This window comes from Rhamphochromis longiceps, linkage group LG5, assembly GCF_057381845.1.
Source record: "Rhamphochromis longiceps isolate RC_006_pf linkage group LG5, R_longiceps_female_GT1.1, whole genome shotgun sequence".
Taxonomy (NCBI): domain Eukaryota; kingdom Metazoa; phylum Chordata; class Actinopteri; order Cichliformes; family Cichlidae; genus Rhamphochromis; species Rhamphochromis longiceps.
The window spans coordinates 16,545,250-16,569,740 of record NC_140561.1 but is presented as its reverse complement, the minus strand read 5'-3'; the positions used below and the strand labels follow the sequence as shown (position 1 = coordinate 16,569,740).

At 39.8% G+C, this 24,491-nt stretch overlaps 1 protein-coding gene across 1 annotated transcript; it reads left to right on the top strand.

The window, feature by feature from the left end:
- The first annotated feature begins 1,219 nt into the window (after positions 1–1,219).
- Positions 1,220–23,975, top strand: vstm2lb (V-set and transmembrane domain containing 2 like b). The gene is made up of 4 exons (XM_085407894.1): positions 1,220–1,493; positions 21,533–21,702; positions 22,736–22,780; positions 22,974–23,975. The coding sequence occupies exons 1-4, from the start codon at positions 1,379–1,381 to the stop codon at positions 23,223–23,225; spliced, it is 582 nt and encodes a 193-aa protein (XP_085264020.1). The 5' UTR covers positions 1,220–1,378; the 3' UTR covers positions 23,226–23,975.
- Positions 23,976–24,491: the final 516 nt, after the last annotated feature.

The window sequence follows — 24,491 nt, the reverse complement described above, 5'->3', positions numbered from 1 at the left end:
GTGTCAGGCTCTCGCGCAGATGGATCAAAGTAAGAGGGATAAAGGGCTCCCTTGCCTTTGATAATAATTAATTACACACTCGAGCAAAAACAAATGCATATGCATGTGTGAAGCTAAATGTGAAGGGATTATACCTCTCAGAGTAATGCAGTGGCCTCTTAGCACCATATCGTAATTTTCTTACTTTGCATTGTGCGCTTGTTTGTTGCTGAATCAAGTAAAATAAGAGCAGAATTGACTTTTTGGAGCAGATGGAAGATGTCCTCTTAATATGAAAAGCCCTGTGAAATATTAAAAGCGTTCGTGTCTTCAGCATGAAGGGGTGCATTTCTTGCTATTTCTGTTATTGTTAAAAAAAAAAATGGTAGCCTATATCATTGAAAACAGAACAGAATGTTCTTGTCTCTATGTCTCCAATATCAGAGCGTCGTCCTTCAGCTCTAATGTGACTCATCTGGCTGTCAAACTGGGAAGGAAAGAAGACTGGCTAAAGGCCACTTGTCTCTTCACTGAGCCCAGACTGCGTTTGTTCTGTCAGCCCTGGACAGCTCAACACAGGCTCACATGCCACCTCTGTGTCATGTGTAGGTCAATCTAAAAGCACAGTCAGAAACACTGACATGATCACTAATGCAGACCATACGAACACAAAAATATTACAGAAAAATATTACAAAAACGTAGTTTCTTTGCAGTTTTCTGAGACAGTTAATAGCATGCTAGCTGGCATCACCCAGCTAGTAACAAAGCCTGTATACAAGCTTGTATGCAGAGTGTTTTATCAGTGTAAACAATGATCAAACATTACTCTTAGTGCATAAAGGAAACACTTATAGCATTTTTTTAAAGCACCCTCCTAACTTGGACGTTTCTCAAAGTGGAACTACTTTTATTCCTTTAACTTCAAGGGTTAGCAAGGATACCCAGTTTAAAAACACACCAAACACCCACAGCATACATAAAACACTTAGCATGAAACAATTAAATCCCACCTTTTCAACCGCCACGTTAAATATACATTAATATGTTTACTGAGGGCAATTATCTAACCTGTGTAGATGAAATGAGTGAGGAGGGTGTCCAAAAATGGGGGTGTGGGATAAACTTAAAACGACAGTAAGGGCTCTGTCAGATCCCTCCGCCTAATTGACTGTCCCGGTGTGAGCCGCCTCACCTGTTTACACGCTGCTTCTCCCTCCGCCCGCGCTGGCCGCATCATCTCCTCCCTCTCACAGCCGAGCGGGTCTCCGAGTCTCTGTCCTCCAGCTCCAGCTGTATGTCTGCAAGGGCTGCTCTGCGCCGGTGGGGATATATCGTTACCGATGCTCTCCATCTAACGTGAAAATTTCATACAACTGTTTTAAATACCGGCCGAAGCAATGGGAGCTTTCGGAGTGATAATGGGGCTTTTACAGTACGCGGGACTTTACATTCAACTTAACGCAGCTCTCAACGACGGACACGGAGAGGTGGATAATCACATCTCTGGGAACGGTAAGTTGTGTTAATGAGTGTGTTTGTTGGAGTGGGAGAGTGAAGCTCTCATTGCATTGACTCTTAAGTGTTTGGGTGGGGTTTAGTGAACAACAACGTTTGATGTCAGTGATTAGTTCATATACATTACGGATGGGGTGTGTGGGGCTAAATTAAACAATGAGTTGTGCACTTTCATCATGTTTTATTGTGTTTACACCAACGTGCTCGACCATGTTTGAGCATTTTAATATCCCTGTATATGAAACTTGTTTTTCATTACTCATTAAAAGCGCAAACACACACACACACACACACACACACACTTAGGTTAACAACAAGCAGGGGCAGGACAAAGGCTTTTGAAGCCAGGCAGGTGTTTCATCATAATGTCTTCTTACTAAAGTGTCTTCAAAATGTTTGTGTGTATAATTATTGTAGCACACACAAACACACACTCACAAAATAGATGCTGCAACTTTGGTAAATGTTTACATATCCTTAAATGTCAGCGGAAAATAAACATTTTTAATGTTTTTTTTTAATATCAGAGAAAATGTGAGACTAGTATAAACTGTAATAAAGTCAGTCATCTTTCATTTCTTCATTTCTTAACCATGCATTGCTCTTTGGTCTGACAAGTACATTTTTTTTGTTAAATTTTACTTTACACATAACTGACTCAGGTCTTTCCCCAAGGCACAACACCCCCAACCAAACGTCTTGTTTTTAGTAATTTCATACAGTATTCCTAATTATTTTAGGTAATGTCTTTTTTCCCAAGTCAATAGGTGATGGTAGAGACAGAGGGACAGAAAATGTGAGGAGAGATTGGATGGGATGGTGTGCAGTGTAGGGCACCCTTCGAAAATCAGTTTTGCAGTGAGATGGTAGCCTGCCCATTACTGGGACCACTACAGTGGTGTATTAATGTTTCATTTTAAGACAGTTTAGAAAATCTGTGTCTCTGAAAACTTTATTTTGAGTTGTATTTCATCAAAAAGTATAAAATAATAATGCTAATTAATATTGCTAAACAAGAACTGTAGAGTTATGAAAAAGTAGATATGAATTACAAATCCAACAGCACACTGTGTGAGCTGTTCAAATTGACAAGGCTTACCAGAGTAGTTCAACATACGGAAAATTAAACCCAGGGTGGACTGAAGATTTAGTCTGATGTACAACAAAATAAAATCTAACACTATAAAGTAAAACACAAGTGCAAAAGGATGTGCACATTATGTGTTTTAAAGGACAAAATACAGCTTTAGTATTCACCCAGAGGAGAATGAAGTTCTTGTACTGTGCTGTGTGCATTTTATGGATGTGGGTAGAGGCTTGAGATGCCCTGTTACTCAAGTAACTTGCCATATTTCATACTTAGAACTGGCTAAAAAATTGTAAGTTTGCAGTCGTCCGGTTGTCCTTCTAGGTTGGTATTTCACAGAATAACACATGACTTATTGTAGTTTCACTGGGATTGCTGTACTGTACCTGTGCTAACATAAAAATGGTATGTAAAAGCCTACATTAAAATTCCCTTCCCTTTAGATAAGTGTCTACCCTTGCACCGTCAACAGCAGGATCTGTTGGGCAACGATAAAACCTACTTCAGACTGAAACATTTAATGTTTACCTGCACGTTTGAATGCATATTTTCAGGTCATAGTCACTGAAACCACTGTTTCATTATTTGTTATATTTTATTTTACCAGCTCTAATAATTTATTTCAATGTGAAAAACAACTGATTTCGTTTTCTGTGGTTCATACATTGTGAAATTTTGAACAGAATTATCATTTATAGCTAATAGCAATCTCACCTTTCTCCTGCACCTCCTAACCTTACTGTTACATAATTAAATTGCGTGGTTTGCCTTCAGCTTGCTGTGTTTAGCATTTTAGCTTTGACTTGACAAACTATAAATTCTGCAGCGGCGTCACAAGGATGGACTGTACTGGACAGGTTAGAAAATCAGCAGCATTTTTCCCAAAGGAAGCAAATTAAAATCGACTGTAGTGTTGCCATTAATACTGTTTCCCAGGCAAAAAAAAGAAGGAACGCCTCCGTGTGTTTAACAAGAATGAAAAACTATGTTGAGAAAACAACCTAGAAGCTTTCTACTGTCATATTTGTACAACATCAGCTTCACCACCAGAAAACAGAGTTGTACTATCCTTTGTGGTTAGATAAGATTTTTTTTTCTTTTCTTTGTAATCAGACTCTTTGATAAATGGCTCAAGCAGAGGGAAGCCGAGCCTTCATGCAGAGCAGAGAGGCTGGATGCACAGTTCTGGAGAGTGCTTGTTAGATTTAGCCCTGACTCATTCGTTTCAGATAAGTGCATCTGGCCCTTGCACCCCAGTTTCCACTTGAGCTGAAGTGTAGATTGAATCACCTGCAACGCAAAATTATATGTTCTGTCTGAAGACAAACACGTTCAATGGATCAGTAGCTTCACCCCATTGTATGCCACATGCATCAGAATAAGACTCTTACCTGCCATAAGTACTTGAAGGTCAAGTGTCAGCAGTAAGGAAAGCGACAGAAGCTGTAATAAGTGATGTTATGCATGGGGGAGGTCTCGGGGGTAACTTATAACAGGAAGTGATGATAATGATGATGGGAGACATGTTGGAAGCCTTTCAATTTTAGCATAAGATGTTGCAGTGTTAGTGTTCTTTGGCAATGCTCATCCTGCTCTGTGAGTGCACTACCTTCACAGTGTGGGGGCGTGTACCAATTCATTAGGCTTCCAAAGTGGCTAGGATCCTCACCCAGTCCTCTGCTTGGTGTCCTCTTAATGAGGACAGCCAGCTCAGTCAGTTTGCATTGGCTTTTAATTTGATGGAGCTCTGACAGTGCAGGAGGTGGGGGGCAACAGATTGCACAATCATGCTGTCACAGCAGAGGGTGCTGGTGGAGGCTTGGTAGGAAACAGAAGGGCAGTGAAACAAGAGTGTGTGTAACACAACGTGACTTGAAGTGATGACTGGTGATACAGAAATCTCCTCTGATCTGTAAGAAAAAAAATATCAATCAGTTGTCTTGATATTTCTGTGAAACCTACCTGACTTTACGGACATTCAAGTCAAACAAAAATTAAGCTTTGAACAATCGACTTTCAGTACTTGTAGCTACATTAAAATATCATATTTTATTTAATAAATTAAGACTATTAATAAAAATTTAAATATAACAAAGAATTTCTCATGGAAAAAAAAGCAGTTGGGATTGTTTTAATTATAGATTCATCTGCTGCTAATTTTCCTCCAATAACCGACTGTGATTTGCCCAATTAAATGCTAACAACAGTGAAAAGGTTCATTACGATGACAAGAGATTGATCATTTTACCTGATGCCTTTGGCATATGAAAAATTGTCTGTGAAGTAGGTGATGTTCGTAACACTGAACAACACTTGAGGAGGAATTACGAGAGTTCAGAAAAGCTCCGTTTTCAACAACATTAAGCAGTGAACAGTTGTCATTATCTTAACTGGTGTGTATATTAACATGAGCTGCTTCACTATTAGCAATTACTCGACAGCCACAAATCCAGCCACAGGGGGTCACCAGCTAGTGCATTCCCAGAGCTGGTCCCAAGCCTTGATTATTGGGAGTGTTGCATCAGGAAGTGCATCCAGTGCTTTGCCAAATGAAACATGCATCCACAGTGGCGACACCTGTGGAAACATTTTTTGGTACTATTTTAGGTCATCTTAAAATATTTGACGTGTATATTTTAAGAACCAAAATGAACAAAATACTTCTATTTTATATTTAAATACTTCTCTTCATTGGCCTACTATTATGTCTTGAATTGGTTTTATAATGTTATTGTTGACTGGCACCAGTGTATATTTCCGATCTCCTGAAATTGTACACTCCTGGTCTAACCTGAGGTCCTCAGCGAAGGCTAGTTACCCCACAATTTCCCTGAGAAGACCTGAATGGCTCACTTTTGTCTTTTAAATCTCTTAAAGACGCATTTTCATAAGTAGGCTTTCTCTGATCCTCCATTCTGAGTTATTTCTATGTTGTCCTTTGTAATTGCTTTATCACCTTCTGCTAGGGATTTTTAATTTATTTTATATTTGCTTTTAATTTACTTGTTTTTTAATTTTAATTGTCTTCATTCATCGCTTTTAATCTCCCTGTGCTGCCTGTATTGTTATACCTAATGTTTCATCTTTATCTCCTCTTAAATGTTTTATATGCTGTTTATTTCCTGTCTTGTCTCGTGAAGTACTTCCTAATGTTGTTTTTTAAAGGTGCTATATTAATAAAGTTTTATTATTATTATTATTACCAGCAAAAATCTGTGCTGCAGACAGTTATTCTTTGCTTTGCTCATGCATTACAACACAGACATGAATGTAAATTTGTCATGTTATTCTTTTTTATGTTCGTTATATCACTGTATCTAGTCAGATGGCCAAAACAGCTTTTCATAAACACCAAACAAAAAATACATGTATTTCTTCTTCTTTGCAAGCTATATATTAAGACAACTGAATCACATTATTAGCTTGATCATTTTAATGAACACTTATTTACAGTTGTGCATGAGAAAAGTTACCCCAATATGCACCTGCAAAATGTATTTGCATCCAGCCACGTACACGTAATGTTGGCATTGATTTTGAGAACAGCTACTACACATAATATATCATTTGTAAGGATTTGAGTGCTATAAAAATCATTTGTGTGTAGGAGCAGTTTGGGAACAGGAATGCATCGTTATAGTAAGATGATGATGATGATAATTATTTACTATTTTTATTATTAATAATACATTTAAAGCTTGCAATTATCAGTCAACTTAAACTAGTATTATCACTGATGTTATTCTTTCCATCGTTCTAATCCTTACTTTTTTTAAAAAGGGCTCTTAATTTTTTGGGATTTTTTTTTGTCCCTGTTCTATCAAGTATTTTCCTGGGTTGCTTTAAATATTAGTATTGTGACAATCCCAGTGTACCAAAGTGCACATTCAAGTTTGTTGGGTTTTTTTTTTTGATAAAGAGGGTTCAGAAAATATAGTACAATAGTGAATATTCTACTTTAACAAGCTCTGTGTGTTATGATTCAGATATTAAACAGATTATTATATGTCTACTTTCAATTCAAGAAAAAGTAACGTGAAAATGTAGCAGCTTAATTCAATGTCCTGTTTAGTTCATTGAAACTGTGTAGACAGGACATGCCAAGCAAGGGCTCCTGCACTCTACTCAAGGAAAACACAGACACCGTTACTTAAAGGCTCTCAAGGGCGACATAGAAGAAAGGAACATAATGTTGTCTTTCATTACTGTGGACTCCAGATGGAGTACGGTGAGCAATCTCGAAAATGCCTCAGAGCCCTGGTATGTGTTGTCAACAATACGTGATACTTCATGTAGCCACATACTGGGAGGAAACGCAGAAATAGCCTCCGTGTCTCGCGTCCCAAGGGCTATGAAAAATTCAGTCCGTAAGCCCGGTGTATCAGTGGCAAAAGGTGGACAGCTGCTTGCTTGAATCCCGGCTCCATCCTTATTTCATTATTTTTAACTTCCACCTTGAATTCAGGCTGAAGGTCTCGCAGTAAATGATAATTTCCCAAAGGACATACCTTTCTGTTTGCCCCAGAGCTGATTCTGGACCAAATACAGCTTTATTGACTTTCTGGCAATTTTTTTGTTTATCAGTATAATTATTTCCCACACTTGGTTATTTGCTGTCACTTGTACTGTAACTGTTGTACAGAAATCTCTTGACGTAATATCCTAGGTGATCCTAATATTTATTTTATATATGTATACAGGTTTAAGAAAAGTAGCTACTGACTACTTAAAAGATGTTTTGAAAGTGCGATAATCTCTAAAGGTTGTCTTGTATTCATCGATCTAACAGAACTCTCAGTAGGCGTTTTTTGTATGCAGGATTAAAGCTTTCTAAGATCAAGATAAATATCTGTATCTGCAGCAGGTCTCTTTATTGCTGCAGCTTCTTGTTGTTTCACCCACGATTCCCTCGGGGCTTCCCTGATTATTAAACCCATTCATCAAATTAGTGAAATCCCTTCTCTCAGGGGGTTTCTGTTCACGGGCTATTTACACTGAACAAAAATATAAACGCAACACTTTTGTTTTTGCTCCCATTCCCCATGGGATGGACGTAGAGACCTAAAATTCATTCCAGATACACAATATAACCATCCCTCCCAAACAGTGGTCACAAATCAGTCCAAATGTGTGGTAGTGGGCACATCTGCTATATTGAGATAATCCATCCCACCTCACAGGTGTGCCACATCAGGATGCTGATCTGACATCATGAGTAGTGCACAGGTGTACCTCAGACTGCCCACAACAAAAGGCCACCTGGAATGTGCAGTTTTTTGCGCTATTGGGGGTCTGGGGACCCAGAACCGGTCAGTATCTGGTGTGACCACCATTTGCCTCATGCAGTGCAACACATCGTCGCATGGAGTCTATCAGATTGTCAATTGTGGCCTGTGGAATGTTGGTCCACTCCACTTCAATGGCTGTGCGAGGTTGTTGGATATTCGTGGGAACTGGTACACGCTGTCGTATACGCCGGTCAAGCACATCCCGAACATGCTCAATCGGTGACATGTCCGGTGAGTATGCTGGCCATGCAAGAACTGGGACATTCTCAGCTGCCAACTGCCCTGAACAATGTGAACCATGATTCATCCGTGAAGCGCACACCTCTCCAACGTGCCAGACGCCATCGAATGTGAGCATTTGCCCACACAAGTCTGTTACGGCGACGAGCTGGAGTCAGGTCAAGACCCCGATGAGGACGACAGGCATGCAGTTGAGCGTCCCTGAGACGGTTTCTGACAGTTTGTGCAGAAATTGTTTGGTTGTGCAAACCAATTGTTCCAGCAGCTGTCTGGGTGGCTGGTCTCAGACGATCTTGGAGGTGAACCTGCTGGATGTGGAGGTCCTGGGCTGGTGTGGTTACACGAGGTCTGCGGTTGTGAGGCCGGTTGGATGTGCTGCCATATTCTCTGAAACGCCTGTGGAGACGGCTTATGGTTGAGAAATGAACAGTCAATGCACGGGCGACAGATCTGGTTGACATTCCTGCTGTCAGCATGCCAATTGCACGCTCCCTCATTGCTTGTGGCATCTATGGCATCGTCCTCATCGGGGTCTTGACCTGACTCCAGCTCATCGCCGTAACAGACTTGTGTGGGCAAATGCTCACATTCGATGGCGTCTGGCACGTTGGAGAGGTGTGCGCTTCACGGATGAATCATGGTTCACATTGTTCAGGGCAGTTGGCAGCTGAGAATGTCCCAGTTCTTGCATGGCCAGCATACTCACCGGACATGTCACCGATTGAGCATGTTCGGGATGTGCTTGACCGGCGTATACGACAGCGTGTACCAGTTCCCACGAATATCCAACAACCTCGCACAGCCATTGAAGTGGAGTGGACCAACATTCCACAGGCCACAATTGACAATCTGATAGACTCCATGCGACGATGTGTTGCACTGCATGAGGCAAATGGTGGTCACACCAGATACTGACCGGTTCTGGGTCCCCAGACCCCCAATAGCACAAAAAACTGCACATTCCAGGGTGGCCTTTTGTTGTGGGCAGTCTGAGGTACACCTGTGCACTACTCATGATGTCAGATCAGCATCCTGATGTGGCACACCTGTGAGGTGGGATGGATTATCTCAATATGGCAGATGTGCCCACTACCACACATTTGGACTGATTTGTGACCACTGTTTGGGAGGGATGGTTATATTGTGTATCTGGAATGAATTTTAGGTCTCTACGTCCATCCCATGGGGAATGGGAGCAAAAACAAAAGTGTTGCGTTTATATTTTTGTTCAGTGTACATTCACCTTGGTCGAAGTTATGTTGTTTATCTGGGTTTTTGTGTCTTGGTATTTACAGCTTTTTCTTCTTCTTAATGATTCGTTTCTTCTCTACAGTGCCCTATAGATGTGACTCAAATGGCACCATTGAGTTAATGAACCCGATTTTACTAGCTGTCCCTGTAAGGCAGCACCTTTTCAGGTGAAAAATGTTTGCACTTAACTTAGAAAAGGATTTCTACAATTCCTCCAGCTACCAGGCATCATTTCTCATATCTCTCTGTAGGACTGGACTGACACATGAAAGCAGCCCTGGAGATGGGCTCAGACGAGCCACATAACCACTGTGGTCCTTGGCCGAGTTTTCTCAACAGTCAAGTATAGCCTGCTGTCAATCATTATACTTTATCTCTCTAAATTCAGCCACACCATTAAGGCCTCTTTAGATTGCATCATAATCTTATTTTTGTGCTTACTTCCTGAAATACATATTTTACACTGATATTATTCTAAGATTTGCATTTAGGGTGATACAATTAGGAATTAGTATGTAAAGTCCCAGTTTAGGCACAGAGTAGGAAAGGTGAGATTGACTTGGTTTGGATATGGGAGAAATAAAGAGAGACTAAATTGATTGGGAGAAAGAAGCTGAAGAAGAAACAAGTCAAGATCAAAAGAGAAAGGCCAAAGAGGAGACTTAATCGGTGTGCTGTCAAAATGACATGCAGGTGCTTGCCGGGTTGGGAGAAATGGAAAACAGATGATCTGCTGTGGTGACCTCTAACGGGAGCAGCTGAAAAAGGACAAGACTGACATGATACACAGTGACACTGTTTTTTCAGCAGCCTGAATTGTTGATACATGGCAGGATGGATCTAAGCTTTCATATTGTTTGTGTCACTTTGTGACCCCAACATCTCAATGTTGCAGCAGAAATGCAGATTCATTGCAGCAGGCAGCATTTTTTAGTCCTCTATTGTCCAACTTTTGGCCCATCTGCTTCAAAATTCATGTCCCATGTCCAGAAATGCTCTGGTGAATACCTTGGTTGTACCAAGTGGTTATTTTAGTTATTGGCTTCCAATTACTTCGAAGCAGCTAGCCATTCTTTAATCTCAGTCATCTACAAGGCATTTTCACCCAAGAACTGTAGCTCAATGGATATTTTCTCCTTTTTGTGTGGCGAGTGTATGGGGCAATCCCACCAGATCTGCAGTTTTTAAAATACCATGCCAGAGCCTGGTACAGACAACGACACAGTCACTTAAATCACCTCTAGTTTAAACTTCATCTTGACCAGGTCTACATCCCTAAATACAAGAAAAGGAAAAAACAACTGATTGCTGGTTTTTGTCTCTTCAAGTAACTGGCAGTGAGAGGAATATAGAATAACATACACCCTATCCTTTAATGGTTTCACAAAGTAAAAACAGAAGCTTTCAGGGGTGCTGACAAGCTTACACTGCAAGCCTCCTCGCTCTCTCTCTCTCTCTTGCTCACACAAGTACACAAGCATGGACAAGGAAAGATACGGCTGTCACACTTGCTTCTCATCCATGCTAATGAGGCGCCTGTAATTTAGTCATCCTCATACGGCTCAAGCTGCTCCACAACAGGGAGGGAGAGAAAGAGAGGATCGATGCATTGACCTTACACTGCCACTCATACTGGATTTATCCCTCTTGTTTTGCCTTGGACCTGAAGATGAAAAATATTTACCATTACTGGAAAAGTATGGTCTCTGTAGGGCATGAACAAAGTATTTGCCTTTGTTTATATATTTATGTCCTCCACTGGATTGTTTTCTTTCATTATTTCCCCCCTTTTTCATTTTTAATGAGTCTTTGGTGGCTAGAGAGCAGCTGCTCCAGTGTTCTCATGGTCTCACTTCTATCATTGCTCTCTAAGCAATAAAGTAAAAAATGGCAAGGAGGGCCACTTTAAAAATGCATGTACTGTACTTTGCATCTTCAGACAAGCGTCCCCCTGCCTCTGCTTAAAAGATGGTTCTGACAGTACTGCCTTTATGAAAATCCATACTAAGACAAGGCCAGGCCAGACAAGCTCACTCCTTGCCAGCTATATAGCGTTATAAATGAGACAACCCAGTGTGCTTAAGATTTCCCTGGGAGTCAATATCCACTTCAGAAGTACACGCTCTCATTGTACTCTCAGCCAGTTCAGGGCCGTGAAAGTCCACGAACGGAGTCAGCTTTTGTGTTGATTTAGCATTCTACCAAGGTTATTCGATTGATTTCTGGTGATGCTTGTGTGATTAAAGTCAGGAAACAGTTGGACGTCTGCTGAGCAGGCTTGTTACGGCCTGACACTGGCACTGCGCACACCAGCAGACAGTTTGTTTGTCAACAAGTCATGTTTCACAGGCAGGGCTGAGAAGGGCTCCTGCATAGCTAACAGGAATGCAATTTGACAACTGTCAGATGGACAGTCAAACCCTGACAAAGGGCCTGAGTTTATCGAATAGCAAACACTGGATATTGCTTATACTTTTGTCAACAATCATTTAAGTGAGAATGAAGGAAATGTACACGTAATACAGGTGAAATATTCTCATTTATTGTGGTCAATTCCCTCTGTCCGCAAAGTTCATGATCTCTGTGACTCGTGTCTTTCTTGATGTGAAATTTTCCCCTCATACATTTGATCATCAGGCCTGCAGTCACAACAATTAAGGTTCATCATAAATTTTGAACATAAAGCAGAATGCGCACAATTGAGTTGCTGAGTCGGTTGAACTATAGTGTGAAATCTAATTTTCACCCAGATGCTTTTTTTGTCCTTTGATTTAATTTTTTTCTTGAGATTGGTGTGTAAAGTCAAATCTGTAAAAGCTGAATTCTGTGTTTCCAGTCCTTGCATTAAAAAAAATGAAATTTCACTTACAAAAGTATAGAAAAATGTCTTTATTCTCTGTAATTTATGGACTTAAAAAAAATGGTGATGTGGAAAAAGACTGACTGCACATACTCAGAAAGTGTCAGTATGTCAAAATCAAGTAAAAAAGCTCTTTGTTAGAAAATGAAGAAACACTATCCATTAGTTCGTTGTGAAATTGGAGGAAGCATAATTATAACTCAGTAGTTAATGTAGATTTAATGTAGCAGCATAGAGGATTATATGCAAATAGACTGCACTCTCTCTTGTTTGAAACATTGTTGCTATGATACACCACCACAGCTGTACAGGTGTAATGTGTTTAAGTACACTGACAATGTGTGGACATGCATTGTTGAGTTGTGGCTCCTGTGTAAGCAGGGCACAGAGATAGTTTACATATATCATTAAACTATAGCAGACTACATGGTCAAATATTAGAATGAACAGATCATAAAATCATCAGTATAACATCTGTCATTCTGTCTTCCTCTTTAGAAAAAGGTACGACGGTCAGCCTCACTTATGCGTCTTTGTCTCTCCTTCACGTAATCTCTGGTGCGGTGTAATAAGCAGTTGTCAAGGATTAATGCCACATTCATAGATAATCTTGAATACCATATGTCTTCAATAATCCTCATTAGGAATTGACAGTTTGTCCAGTGAAAATCTAGAGGACTCTTAAATTGAAATGGATAAAGAAATGTTGAGTGTGTATAAAAATGTAATGCAGTAACAGAGTGGATGATGAGATTCATCCATCTAACCATTCTGTTTATCCAGTTTAATGTGACGTGAGGGCTGGAGTCTATCCCAGCTGTCATAGGATGAGAAGCGTGGTATGCCCTGCACAAGAATTTATAGATATTTATATACACCTTTTGTATGAAACACATTTAGCTATGTTTGAAATTCACCTGGATTAAATGCCAGTTATGCGATTTCCTCACTTAGAGAACACAAAAGCACTATACCTGCATGGACCACATATATAAAAATGGTATACAAGTAAATGTATTTGATTTATATGTACACTGTAATATTTATACATATTGTAGCACCAAACCAAAGTGTATTGTATTTAAAATCAATACTGCATATTGAGTTTATATTGGTGATAACGCCTGAATCTATGACCAATAGTTGTAATTCTTAGGCTGTTTGCTCAACAAACCCTCGAGAAAAGCTACCTTGAAACATCTCATACATTATAGTGTAGGATCACTGATTAGAAGCCAGAATTACTCTCACCTTTCTCACGAGGTTCGAGTGGTAACTGAAGGATACTACTTAATTCAGAAATTATCTTTCTCGAAAGAGTGCCTGGGCTCATCCTTAGAGGTTATGTGAGGACCTTGATCGTTTGAGAGGGGCTTTGCGGACAGCTGCTACTCCTCTGCTCTGAAAAGAGCCAGGTGAGGTAGCTTGAGGATCTCACCCGGATGCCTGCTGGATGTCTCCTAAATGAGGTGTTCCAGGCATAGGAGGAAGTCCTGGGCTAGACAAGATATTACATCTGTTGGTTGGTTGGTTTGGCCAGGGCAGAGTGAGGTCTGGACATATATGCATATATGAGATGGCTACCCTTGCAACCTGAACCTGGATAAGTAGCAGAAAATGGATGGATGAAAGGATGATATTTTTCTGTTATTTTTCCAGGAGATAATGTGAGAAATTACTGATTTTTGTTTGTTTGTTTTATTTCCATTTGTCATTTTCCTCTTGTCTATCTAGTAAAGGATTTCTTACTTTATCCTTTCATCTTTTTTGAATTGTTGTGATTCTCTGGGCAATTTGTGTGTGTGTGTGTGTGTGTGTGTGTGTGTGTGTGTGTGTGTGTGTGTGTGTGTGTGTTAAATAAAGACAACGCTTATGGATGTTAAATGCTGCAGGATGATTTAGAAGCCTTGTTATTCTCTGCCTTTACCTCAGCTGGGATTTTGTTGTATTGGGAACACGTGTGCATTAAAACATGCAGCAGAAACACATGGCTGAACGTGGTCAACTTGTGGCAAAGAAATAATGCGTTGCACCTTTTTAACATGTGTTTCAATTCTACATAGCTACATTCAGACAGAGACACACACACACACACACACACACACACACACACACACACACACACACACACACACACACACACACACACACACACACACACACACACACACAGTATGCTGAATTGAAGCCACACAGCGAGTTACACACAGGGTAATTCTCCCAGGATGCTGAACACCTGCCAAAGCCAGTGGGCAAGGCTCCAGGAGATGTAGTGAGCTACTCTTGAGACTGTTGGAAGAATCTCTTTATGCCAGACACCAGAACGCCAGCAGACACATATTGCCCACTCAGCGAGCGGAAAGTGCAAAGGGGAACCGAATAAAAGGAGGAATGAAAGTGAGAAAGGATACTTAATAGGTAGAAAGTAAAAATGAAAGGGTAATAGGAACAGGGAGATAGGAGAGTAAAGATGCTATTGTTTTCAACAATTGGGGGTAGACTTTTAAGAAAGATGTCGGTGGGCTAGTGAGAGAGACAAGCAGAGAGAAGGCAAAGGATTTAAAAGAAAAGAAAGAGGTTAAAAATTGAAGGAAAAAAATCTTACCTTTACAGATTCAGGGTCTTATTGGCTGGCAGGGGAAGTGGAAAAGTGCAGGAATTACCTTGCAGGTATAAGCCTGTGCTGGTACTGTAGCTCTGGACGCGAGGACTACCCATGCAGCTTTCTCCTTGACTTGACTTTGACATCGGATGCTGTGGCTTCAAATGGCTGTGGACACTCAGAACTGGTCATTTTTCAAGAGTTCTCCTTTATTCTCTATTTTGATTTTAATTTTAAAGAACTGTTTCAATAAAAGGTTTTTTCCAATGTAACCAGTTAGACTGTTAAAGCCAACACCAGTTCAGCATGAGTCTGATTGAAAGCTGACCTAAATATGTGTGCTACTGTTTTGATACTCTGACTGGCTAATCATTAACTATTATTTAGATAAAAAGAAAAAAAGTATTATTTTTAGCATTTTTATGTAATCCTTTCACAACCAGTAGATGAGCAAACCAAGATACATCATTAAAAACCACGTGAGAATTTCCAGTCCACTTGTTGGCCACATGTGGCTGAAGCACGAGCAACAAAGGAAAATTCAGGAAGAAGGTGACGTGTTACAGACCTCTGGACACCATGGAGAATCCATGTCCATTTCATAGCTAATTGCTAGCCTGTACTGACCTTTGGACATCTATGGTCAGTGTTGGGGAGTAACTGAATACATGTCCCGCTGTTTCGTATTTAAATTACAAAATATGAGTAACTGTACTCTGTTACAGTTACCGTTTAAAAAGGTGGTATTCAGAAAACAGTTACTTTGTTGAAATAAATGGATTACATGGCGGTCTTTTCCTGTTTCATATCTTAGGCTATGCTCTCTCTATTTTTGGTAATTCAACGCCTGTGGAAACCCAAACAAAACACGCATTAAGAGGCTCAAATGCCTGTGTCTCAATCTCGTGTCTCATAATGACGTGAGGAAATATTTTTAAAAATTACTGTTCAAAAAATGATTTAATATGAAGACAGAGTGTTAGAGGCATAGCCCTAAAGAATGTAGCCTCATAGGCAGTGTAGTCCGTGTTGCAGGGAGAATGGACTGCCATACCCTTTGTGTCTGTGAGCCTTTCAACGCCTCTCTCTCTCTCTCTCTCTCGTTAGCTAAGTAAGTAAGTAAGTAAAATTTTATTTATATAGCACATTTCTAGATAAAAGATCACAAAGTGCTTCACAAGGTATAAAACAAAAACAGTCAAAAGTTAACAAAATGCAATTTTAAAAAGATATGTTTGACCCAGACAACAAAGTAAAGCTAGTTTTCTGCTACAAGCCTGACACGGAACCTGACGTATTAGCAAGAGGTCCCTTTACTACGGCTTGGAGCCGCGGACCTGTTTTATATACACACGGAATAGCTTTCTATACGAGATCGCTGCAAAAAGTGCAGCCTTACCTAATGTCAAGTAATCCAAAGTATTCAGAATACGTCACTCTCACTGAGTAACGTATTGGAATACGTTACAAAATACATTTTGGGGCATGTATTCTGTAATCTGTAGTGGAATACATTTTAAAAGTAACCTTCCCAACACTGTCTGTGGGGCCCTGCTGTATCCCAGAATGCTAAGCATACATGGCTACAGGAAGGTGTTTTAGGCAAACTTCCCTGGTAGTTGGGTCAGATTGTGGTTGAATCATGTTCACTCTGTAAATGACCTGCGAGTGTTGTGTTGTGGTTGTGTGTCCACACCAAAGGGGAAAACTAACCAGAGTTCAATTAAAACAGACTAAACACCACAAAATACAATGGTGTATCTAGGATGTTACAAAGTTATTTACTTCAGCTAATATGTTACTCATGCTCATTCAGTAATGTTATCATGCCGTGTCATGTAATAGAAGCGTTCCAAATTTCACAGCTTATGCTCTTCAGCAAAGACTTAAAATCTTGAAGATGTAAAAGTGTTTACGTGTTAATTAGACATAGAACACGGGCGACCGTGGTTCAGGGGGTTGGGAAGCTCATCTTGTAACCGGAAGGTTGCTGGTTCGATCCCCAGCTCTGTCTTTCTTGGTCGTTGTGTCCTTGGGCAAGACAGTTCACCTACAGCTGACTACTGGTGTTGGCCAGAGGGGCCGATGGTGCAATATGGCAGCCTCGCTTCTGTCAGTCTGCCCCAGGGCAGCTGTGGCTACAACTGTAGCTTGCCTCCACCAGAGAGTGAATGAATAGTGGAACTGTAAACTGTTATTATTAATTACTTGGGACACTTACCTTTTTATTACATTTTGGTTCCATTGGCCTTTGCAGTGTTCTCTGTTGGATCATCTCCCCAAGTGCTTTTAACAGAAGGGTTTTGATACTCCTGTATTGGTCAATTAATAATTTATTATGTTGAAACATTTTATTTTTTAAAGATATTTCATACCTTCCTTTTTGTGCTTACTTGCTTTGTGTTTCTTACTTTCTACAGTATGTCGCACACAAACAGCCTTTTTTTCCCCCGCAGTAGTGCAGTCTGTTCCACGTGAAAGATGCTGCAGTGCTGTGCCGCTGGCTGTTGATACTGTGTCTGGAGGACAGAAAAGTGTGAGAACCTGCATTGAGTAAGAAAACCCAGATGATTGAAATGCCACCCTTGGTTGTTTTGCTCTTATATTTTGTGCGTGACGTACTTCTCTGCCTTCCCCGGCTTCAGTTGTAGCACCATATGTTGAAAGCGCAATATAACAAGACATTGTTATTAGTTTTGCCTGACATCTGTGCTCTTCGTCAGAGATCTGAGAGGCAAGATTGCCACTGCTGAATAATGAGACGTATACTCTTACAGAGTGCTTTTCATTGCAGAGCATCATATTGTAGTATTATGAAAAGTAGCTGCGTTGGCATAAAACCATAAAGAAAATGTCTTTTCTCAGAAATGTCAATCTTTGCACCACCTTCTAGAGTGACAGTAAATAGGTTAGCTGCTCCTTTTCTCTTATTATTTGTTTAGTCTTATTAAAGCTGAATGAATAGAATATGTAGATGTAGATGTCTCTAATTTCTGTAACTACTCTAACTTCATGCCTTGGCTGTAATATTTATTTATTTATTTTGCCAGACGTTATCGGCCTTGTCATGTTACAATTTTCTGGAATGTTTCACTTTATAACAGTCGTCACAAGTTCTCCCAGGTGCTATTTCTGAATGTCTTGATCTGTTCAAAATGAACAATTATTGTGGTTTCCTAGCAAGAAAGCCACGCACCATCAGGTTACAGTTAATCTTTGTACCTGCTGTGATTACAGTCTGCACTGGCAGTGTAGGGGTAGTTAGCGCAACGGGAAATTGTCTCAGCAGATGCAGCTTACTGTGCAGAAAAATCTGAAGAAAATGTGCACATTTACAGTTTTTGTTTCCTTTTGCTTATCATAGATCTGCACTTCCTATTGTTTTTCTGTTTAGCTGTCTGTGCACATCTGATCTGCCCCGAAACGTTCTATAAAGGCTGGCAGTTTAAAATAAAAGACATTTATGTTTCTTTTCTTATGGGGGCATTTTACTTTTGCATTACAATGAAAGTGTCCGATTGAAAATGTCAGGAGATAGAATTTGCTGTTGTCTAGTGAATCTTTTGTTAAGACTGTTATTTCTGCAATCCACAGTGACATTTCATCCTGAGCTAGGAACTTATGGTTTATTCATAGTTTGTCTTTCATCATGTCATCATGTTTTGTATTGTTGTACTGTTTGTATTTTTAAACCTTGAACCTTTTGCATGTTCTCTGTTTTAACACAAAATATTGCCCAACACATACATTAGAAAGTGCGGTTTCTGCCCTTTTATCTGCCGGCATCTTAACTGTTAGATTGTTAGGCTGTGATGAAACGTAGAGAAATATTTGGTTGTTTGGTGACTGAAGTGTTATTTTTTTTTTTAGCATAAATAAAGTGTATTGTAGTGTAACTTATTAAGTACTTTAATGTTAAAGTGATTTCTTTCAGGAGATCTCTCAAAAGCTTAAAGGAAATGTGTCTATATGTATGATTTTGGTCTGCCAATGTAAAAGCAGTTTTTATCTGAGCAAATACTGACAGCAGGATGTTAGGACCTTTTGGAAACGTCTCTATTGAATGTGTTGCATTCACGGCAGTGGTTGAAGGGCAGGGCAGTATAGAGAAAATCACTTGGGGCCATGCAACACAATATTATCTGTGGCCGTGTGAGACACAATACAAGCTATTTTACCAATATGTTTGGTGTTGAGATAAGACATCCAAGGCTACGAAGCTACCCATACACTAATACATTAGTCCTGCAAGAAACCAGTCTTTGTAAGGATTGCAATGCATTTTTTTCAGTCCAGACTTCTTTAAATCAAACTGAAAAGTCTCCAAAACTATTGAATTGCTATGGCATTTAAAGTATTAATTCTGGTAAAGCAAAAGTGAGGTGCTGAATGCCAGTAAAACTGTTGAACATTAGCATAAAGTCTTTGTTATTGTAATTTTTTCGATTGTCATTTTTGAATATGAGCGTTGAAGTCGGAACTGCTCTGTGCCAAAGAACAGCCTCTCGACACAGCTTCATTAGAAGTAAACTCCCTTAGGTGACCAAAACTGTTGTGCGTTGTTGCTACACAGGGCTCTGCTGGCTGTTGTCTGCAAGTTGCCGCTGCGGATTGTCACCAGGGGGCAGTGTTAAAATATTTGGAAAAACTAGTAATGTTTGTGGCTCTTGTTTGTGTTTGTGCTGGTCCTTTAGCTTCGCCCCTGTTGCAGAGAAGACAGAACTCCTAACACATAAAAAGCTTTTTTTGTAGTAAAATGAGCATTAATGAAAATTCTCCGTTTCTCACGTGTGCACTGTAAGTCTTTGCTTTTCTTGCTTCTCTCTGCAGTGAGCTCTTTCCTCTTTAAGTGACCATTTAAACCTCAGGTTTCTACTTACTCATAGCATCATTACTGGCAGAACACATGCTTTTCATTTATTTGTTATTTATGTAGCTATTTTTCTAGAGTGTTTTTAAAGTGTATCAGATATCGAGATATTGTGTCCCTATGAAAAAATGTTACAATTGTATGTAAATTGAATGCATAGTTGGGGAAAATGGATAAAAAAAAGTGTTCAAACAAGATTACACTGTTGCACATTTGCATGCAGACCAGATAACTTAGTCACAAAGTGTCCGGTGTCTATCCTACTTTTCTGCCTTTTTCTCTTTTGGCCCCGGAGAGTCTCAAAACTACAGCAGGTCTCCTCCTGACAAATGAGGCCACTGCCTGGCTGCACCGCAGCAGTGCAAGGGCACAGAGGCTTTAGGAGTCTGTCCAGTGGCACTAAAGCCTCTCTCTGCTTGCCTATTCTCAGCTTTTTTCCCCCATCAAGCCTACTTTTCATCTTTGCAGAAAGCAGAGTGAATATCAGTTTCAAATAATAAAAACTCCTCTCTTACTCACTTTTCTGAAAGATTGTTATTTTCTCGATAAGACTTAAAATATTACCTGATAGTCTATATGGCTTTTGTCCTTATTGCTCTTCAAAGAGCGATGGGTTTTTCAGTACCTTTCCTTTTGTTTTACAGTTTTGCCAGGTGATGGCAGAAACCAAAACAGAGCTACAGGAAGAGTGAATGTTGAACTGTACATTTACATTTGATCAATACACATCACCTGTGATGCTTTATGTGCATTATACTTTTACTCTGGAGCATATTAATTATATTCTAATTTTAATGGCCAATGCGCTGCCAGCACAACATTGAGCTGACTGAAATTAGATTACATTTCATGGTTGTAACCTCAAAATTGCATTGGTATTGATTTAATTTCTAAAGCTGCATAAATCTAATTTTGTGTTACACTGACTGGGTTCAGTATGTTTTTGTCTGCTCAGACCTTATACACATTACTGTGTATAAGGTCTGAGTAATGTAGTAACTTCTAATAAGTCAAAGTTTTCAAATTTAATGAATTTTATTTAATTGAAATTATCAGTCATTGACAATGAGTTCTTAAAATCCATCACTGCTGCAGTCGGGCTTCATTTGTCACATCTCAGACGTGTGTGGGCTTGTGATGCAAAAGGTATTCCCTAATTATTGTCTCCACAGCCTTTAGGTAGGTCAGCTTTACCTATAATATAATCAGTTTTATTAATGCACTCAAAACAACTGAAAAGCACACTGATATCTAAAGAAAAGCTAATTGAATTGTCAGTTTGCTGCATTGATTGCTTTTACTTTAGCCCAAACATAAGAGAGCATGATCCCTCTTCTGTATTTTTTCCTTGTCAGTTTAGAGCAGCTATAACCAGCTGAAAATATTTCACTTCTACACTCTTTTTTTTTTTTTAGTATTCCTTGGTTAACTAACTGGTTTAATTTATTTAGTATTCAACTTTTTGCTGTGTATGTGTTTTGTTTTGTTTCATTTTTAGATTTCTATTTGTGCCTCACGTTTGTTTCTATGAGCATCCCAAGCAAACTGAGACAAATTCAGGAACTGATTGATTACCACCAACCTGATCATGACTGTTATCATCCTGCAGTGCAAACAGACCTACGGTATAAAATCATTGCTTGGTTGGTTGAATACACCACTCTTTCCTGAATCCTTATTTTTATTTTTATTTAAGTTCCAACACTGTGTCCTTGGCTTACAGTTTTTCTCATGTATGAGTGTGATGCAGTAATGCCACATTGTCACAAGGCTCTTTGACAAATAATGTTTCTGTCCTTTTAAGCCCATCTCTCTCTGTCTCTGTCTCTCTGTTGCAGCACTGTTTACAGAGGTCCCACACGACATCACGACACACAGTGGTGAGGATGTAGAGATGGCCTGTTCCTTCCGTGGGGCGGGCTCTCCGTCCTACTCCCTGGAGATCCAGTGGTGGTATATCAAGGACTATAGAGAGTGGCAAGAGAAGCCTCCCTATATCACTAATAATGTAAGCAGCTGTAATGGAAGTTCCTTTATTGTATATGTACAGTGATTTCTTGATGGAGTCACCTGTAGCCCAGTGAAGGTGAAAAACTCCTGTAATACCTCAGCAAACTTAAACTCAACCATCCTATATTTAACTTTAAACAAGAAAATATTTGTTAAAAATATATATCTTAATTCCAATTACAGATGAAACAGGGCTGCTTTAGCTTAAAAGTAGTGAATTAACAGCTGAAATAGCTAGAAATTATTTCATGGCTCCAAAAAATACTAGATGGATCAAAATAGTACATATATAACTGATATTGCAACACATCCAGAACAAAGCAAAGATTATATAAATCATTTCTTGCAACCTTAATCACTGTACACTTTTTTTATTGCTGAACATCCATTTTAACATTCACTTTTTCAGATTTTACACAGTTTCTTATGGCACGTCCACTTGGACTAAACCCAAAGCTTACTGAATATCAGTCAAAGGGAAATGCAGTGGCACAAACCCTCTTGCATGGAAACCAAGGTATAATTGCTGATTAGCATTTGCCAGCACTGGGGGAACAGGTTGACTCTCTCCCATCATGGGGGGACTCGAGCTCCCCTGTTGTGCCTCTAGACACTATAATTGGTGCTGAGAAAGAAATAGATTTTCAAAATCTCTTTCTGCTCCATGCATAATTCATACCTATGCCCAAAAGAATACCTCTGTGCCTCTGCATACCCAATCACGCAAACTCTCCTGCTCACAGGCTTACATGCTTGGCACTGTGGAGTGTGTTCTTGTGCATGCACATTTGAACACACACACACGTATAAACCTCAGCTAGACGAGAACAAGGAGAACAAGGTAAACACATCAGAAAAGCAATCCAAACAAGTAATCCTTTGCTTTAAAAGAAAAAATACTGATACATCAGTCGTGTTTGTTCCTGTTCCTCCAGTGAGATGCTGCTAAGAATGAGATCTATTTTTTTTTTTTTGAAAAACCTGCCTCAGTCGCTTTCTGCTGTTAACTTTTCATCCGTATTTCCGTGCAGGTCGTACCTTTGGAGGAGACTGTCAGAGGTGCCACTAAAATTAGTGTAAGTTTGATGTGGTATCAATCAGCTGTCACCTAGAAAAGTCATGTTTGATTAAAGGCATTATCAATCACGATTATGGACATGTAAGAAATCACACTCTTGTAACACTCATTTCCATTTCTTGATAGATGCTCTTTTGACATTTCACCAAACTAAACATAAACAAGAAAACTTGATCTTTTCTGCTCATTAGGTGGTGAAAGTGGCCGGTAGTAACATCTCCCACAAACTCCGTCTCTCCAGCGTCAAACCAACAGACGAGGGCACGTACGAGTGCCGCGTGATCGACTACAGCGGTGCTGTGGCGCAGCACCACCGCGTCCGGGCCTACCTCCAGGTGAAGCCCGAGAGAAGTCAGGGATCAGAGGGTGTCCAGTATAAGTCGCAGGGCAGTCACCCACACTTGCCCCATCAATCTGACTGTGACGAGACCTGTGTGCTTTAAAACGAGCCATGTGCCCGGCACTTTGCATGACTTCACTCTGTAAAGAGGGACACTCATCAGCACACTTAATTTATCACACGGCTGAGACCCTTTGTGTTTCATGGTTTGATTGTTCATGGTTTTACTGACAGTACATCTGATTGACTTCATCTCTGTGCATTAAGTTTACCATAATGTGACAGTCAGGCTGTAATGACAAAGTTTTATGTTATTATTGTAGGCCCAAGATACAGACAGACGATGCAGTGTGCCACTTCTATTGTCTTTTACCAAAACGTGTGCTGAAAGCTGCAGTATTTCAGTACGAATGCTTTGTAAGAAAAAACTGAATAATTTTACACTTTTTTCATTATCTGAAAACTTTTCCGTGCATTGGTTTTAAATCGTGTAGTCCTTGTTTTTTGGCGCCTTAAGGGCAAAGTGTATATTTAGCTTTCTAACCATAACTAGTATGTCTGTAACAATGCAAGTGTACGCCCTCGTCACATCGAGATGAGATATCTGTTCTTGTGTATTCACTTATTTGCACTGTATACTTTTATTGTTTCACAAAGTTAGTCAGTGCCAATCAAATATTACAAACCTCAGCTAGTACGTAAATCACACTAAAATTTTGTCCTAGTTTTCTGAACAAAGATACCCTTTGTTTTGTTTTTTCCCCAAATCACTCCTCGACTGTGTTTGCCCCGTTGCTACTGTTGTGTTAAATGCTTTCATTTTAAATTATAAATTTGATTCTGTGATTCTGGTCTTCCGTCTTGTGTTTGATCAAATAAAGTTTTACGGTAATTTAAATACATTTCAAGGTGTGCAGACTGACTACTCGTGAGATCCAGTGATGCTTTAAATTCTTTATATCAGTTATATGGTATGTTTACTGCACACTAATCACTCTGCATGTTTGTAAGATTATAGGTAAGTCGTGTTCTTGAGTGGTGAATTGTGTTATGTGCTTTTGGAGCATACAGTCACGTTTTACGGTGTGTAAGCTGACACATTTGTAGACGGGATAAACAAAGGATTTTCCCCGTGCATTGTATTATATTCCGAGCTGCCACAAACGGCTGACAGATTGTGTTGTGCTGCCAGCTACTGTGCAACACAAACAGTGCATTCTTCAAAAGCTTTGCAGGCTTTCTTTTTCTTAACAGGTTATCTCCCTGACCAGCAGAGAGCACTGCTTCCTCCAAGCTTTGAAATGCAGTAAGTCACAAACATGCAGAGACACTTCCATGCACTCGTGCCTTTAGAGGGAAGAAAAAAACA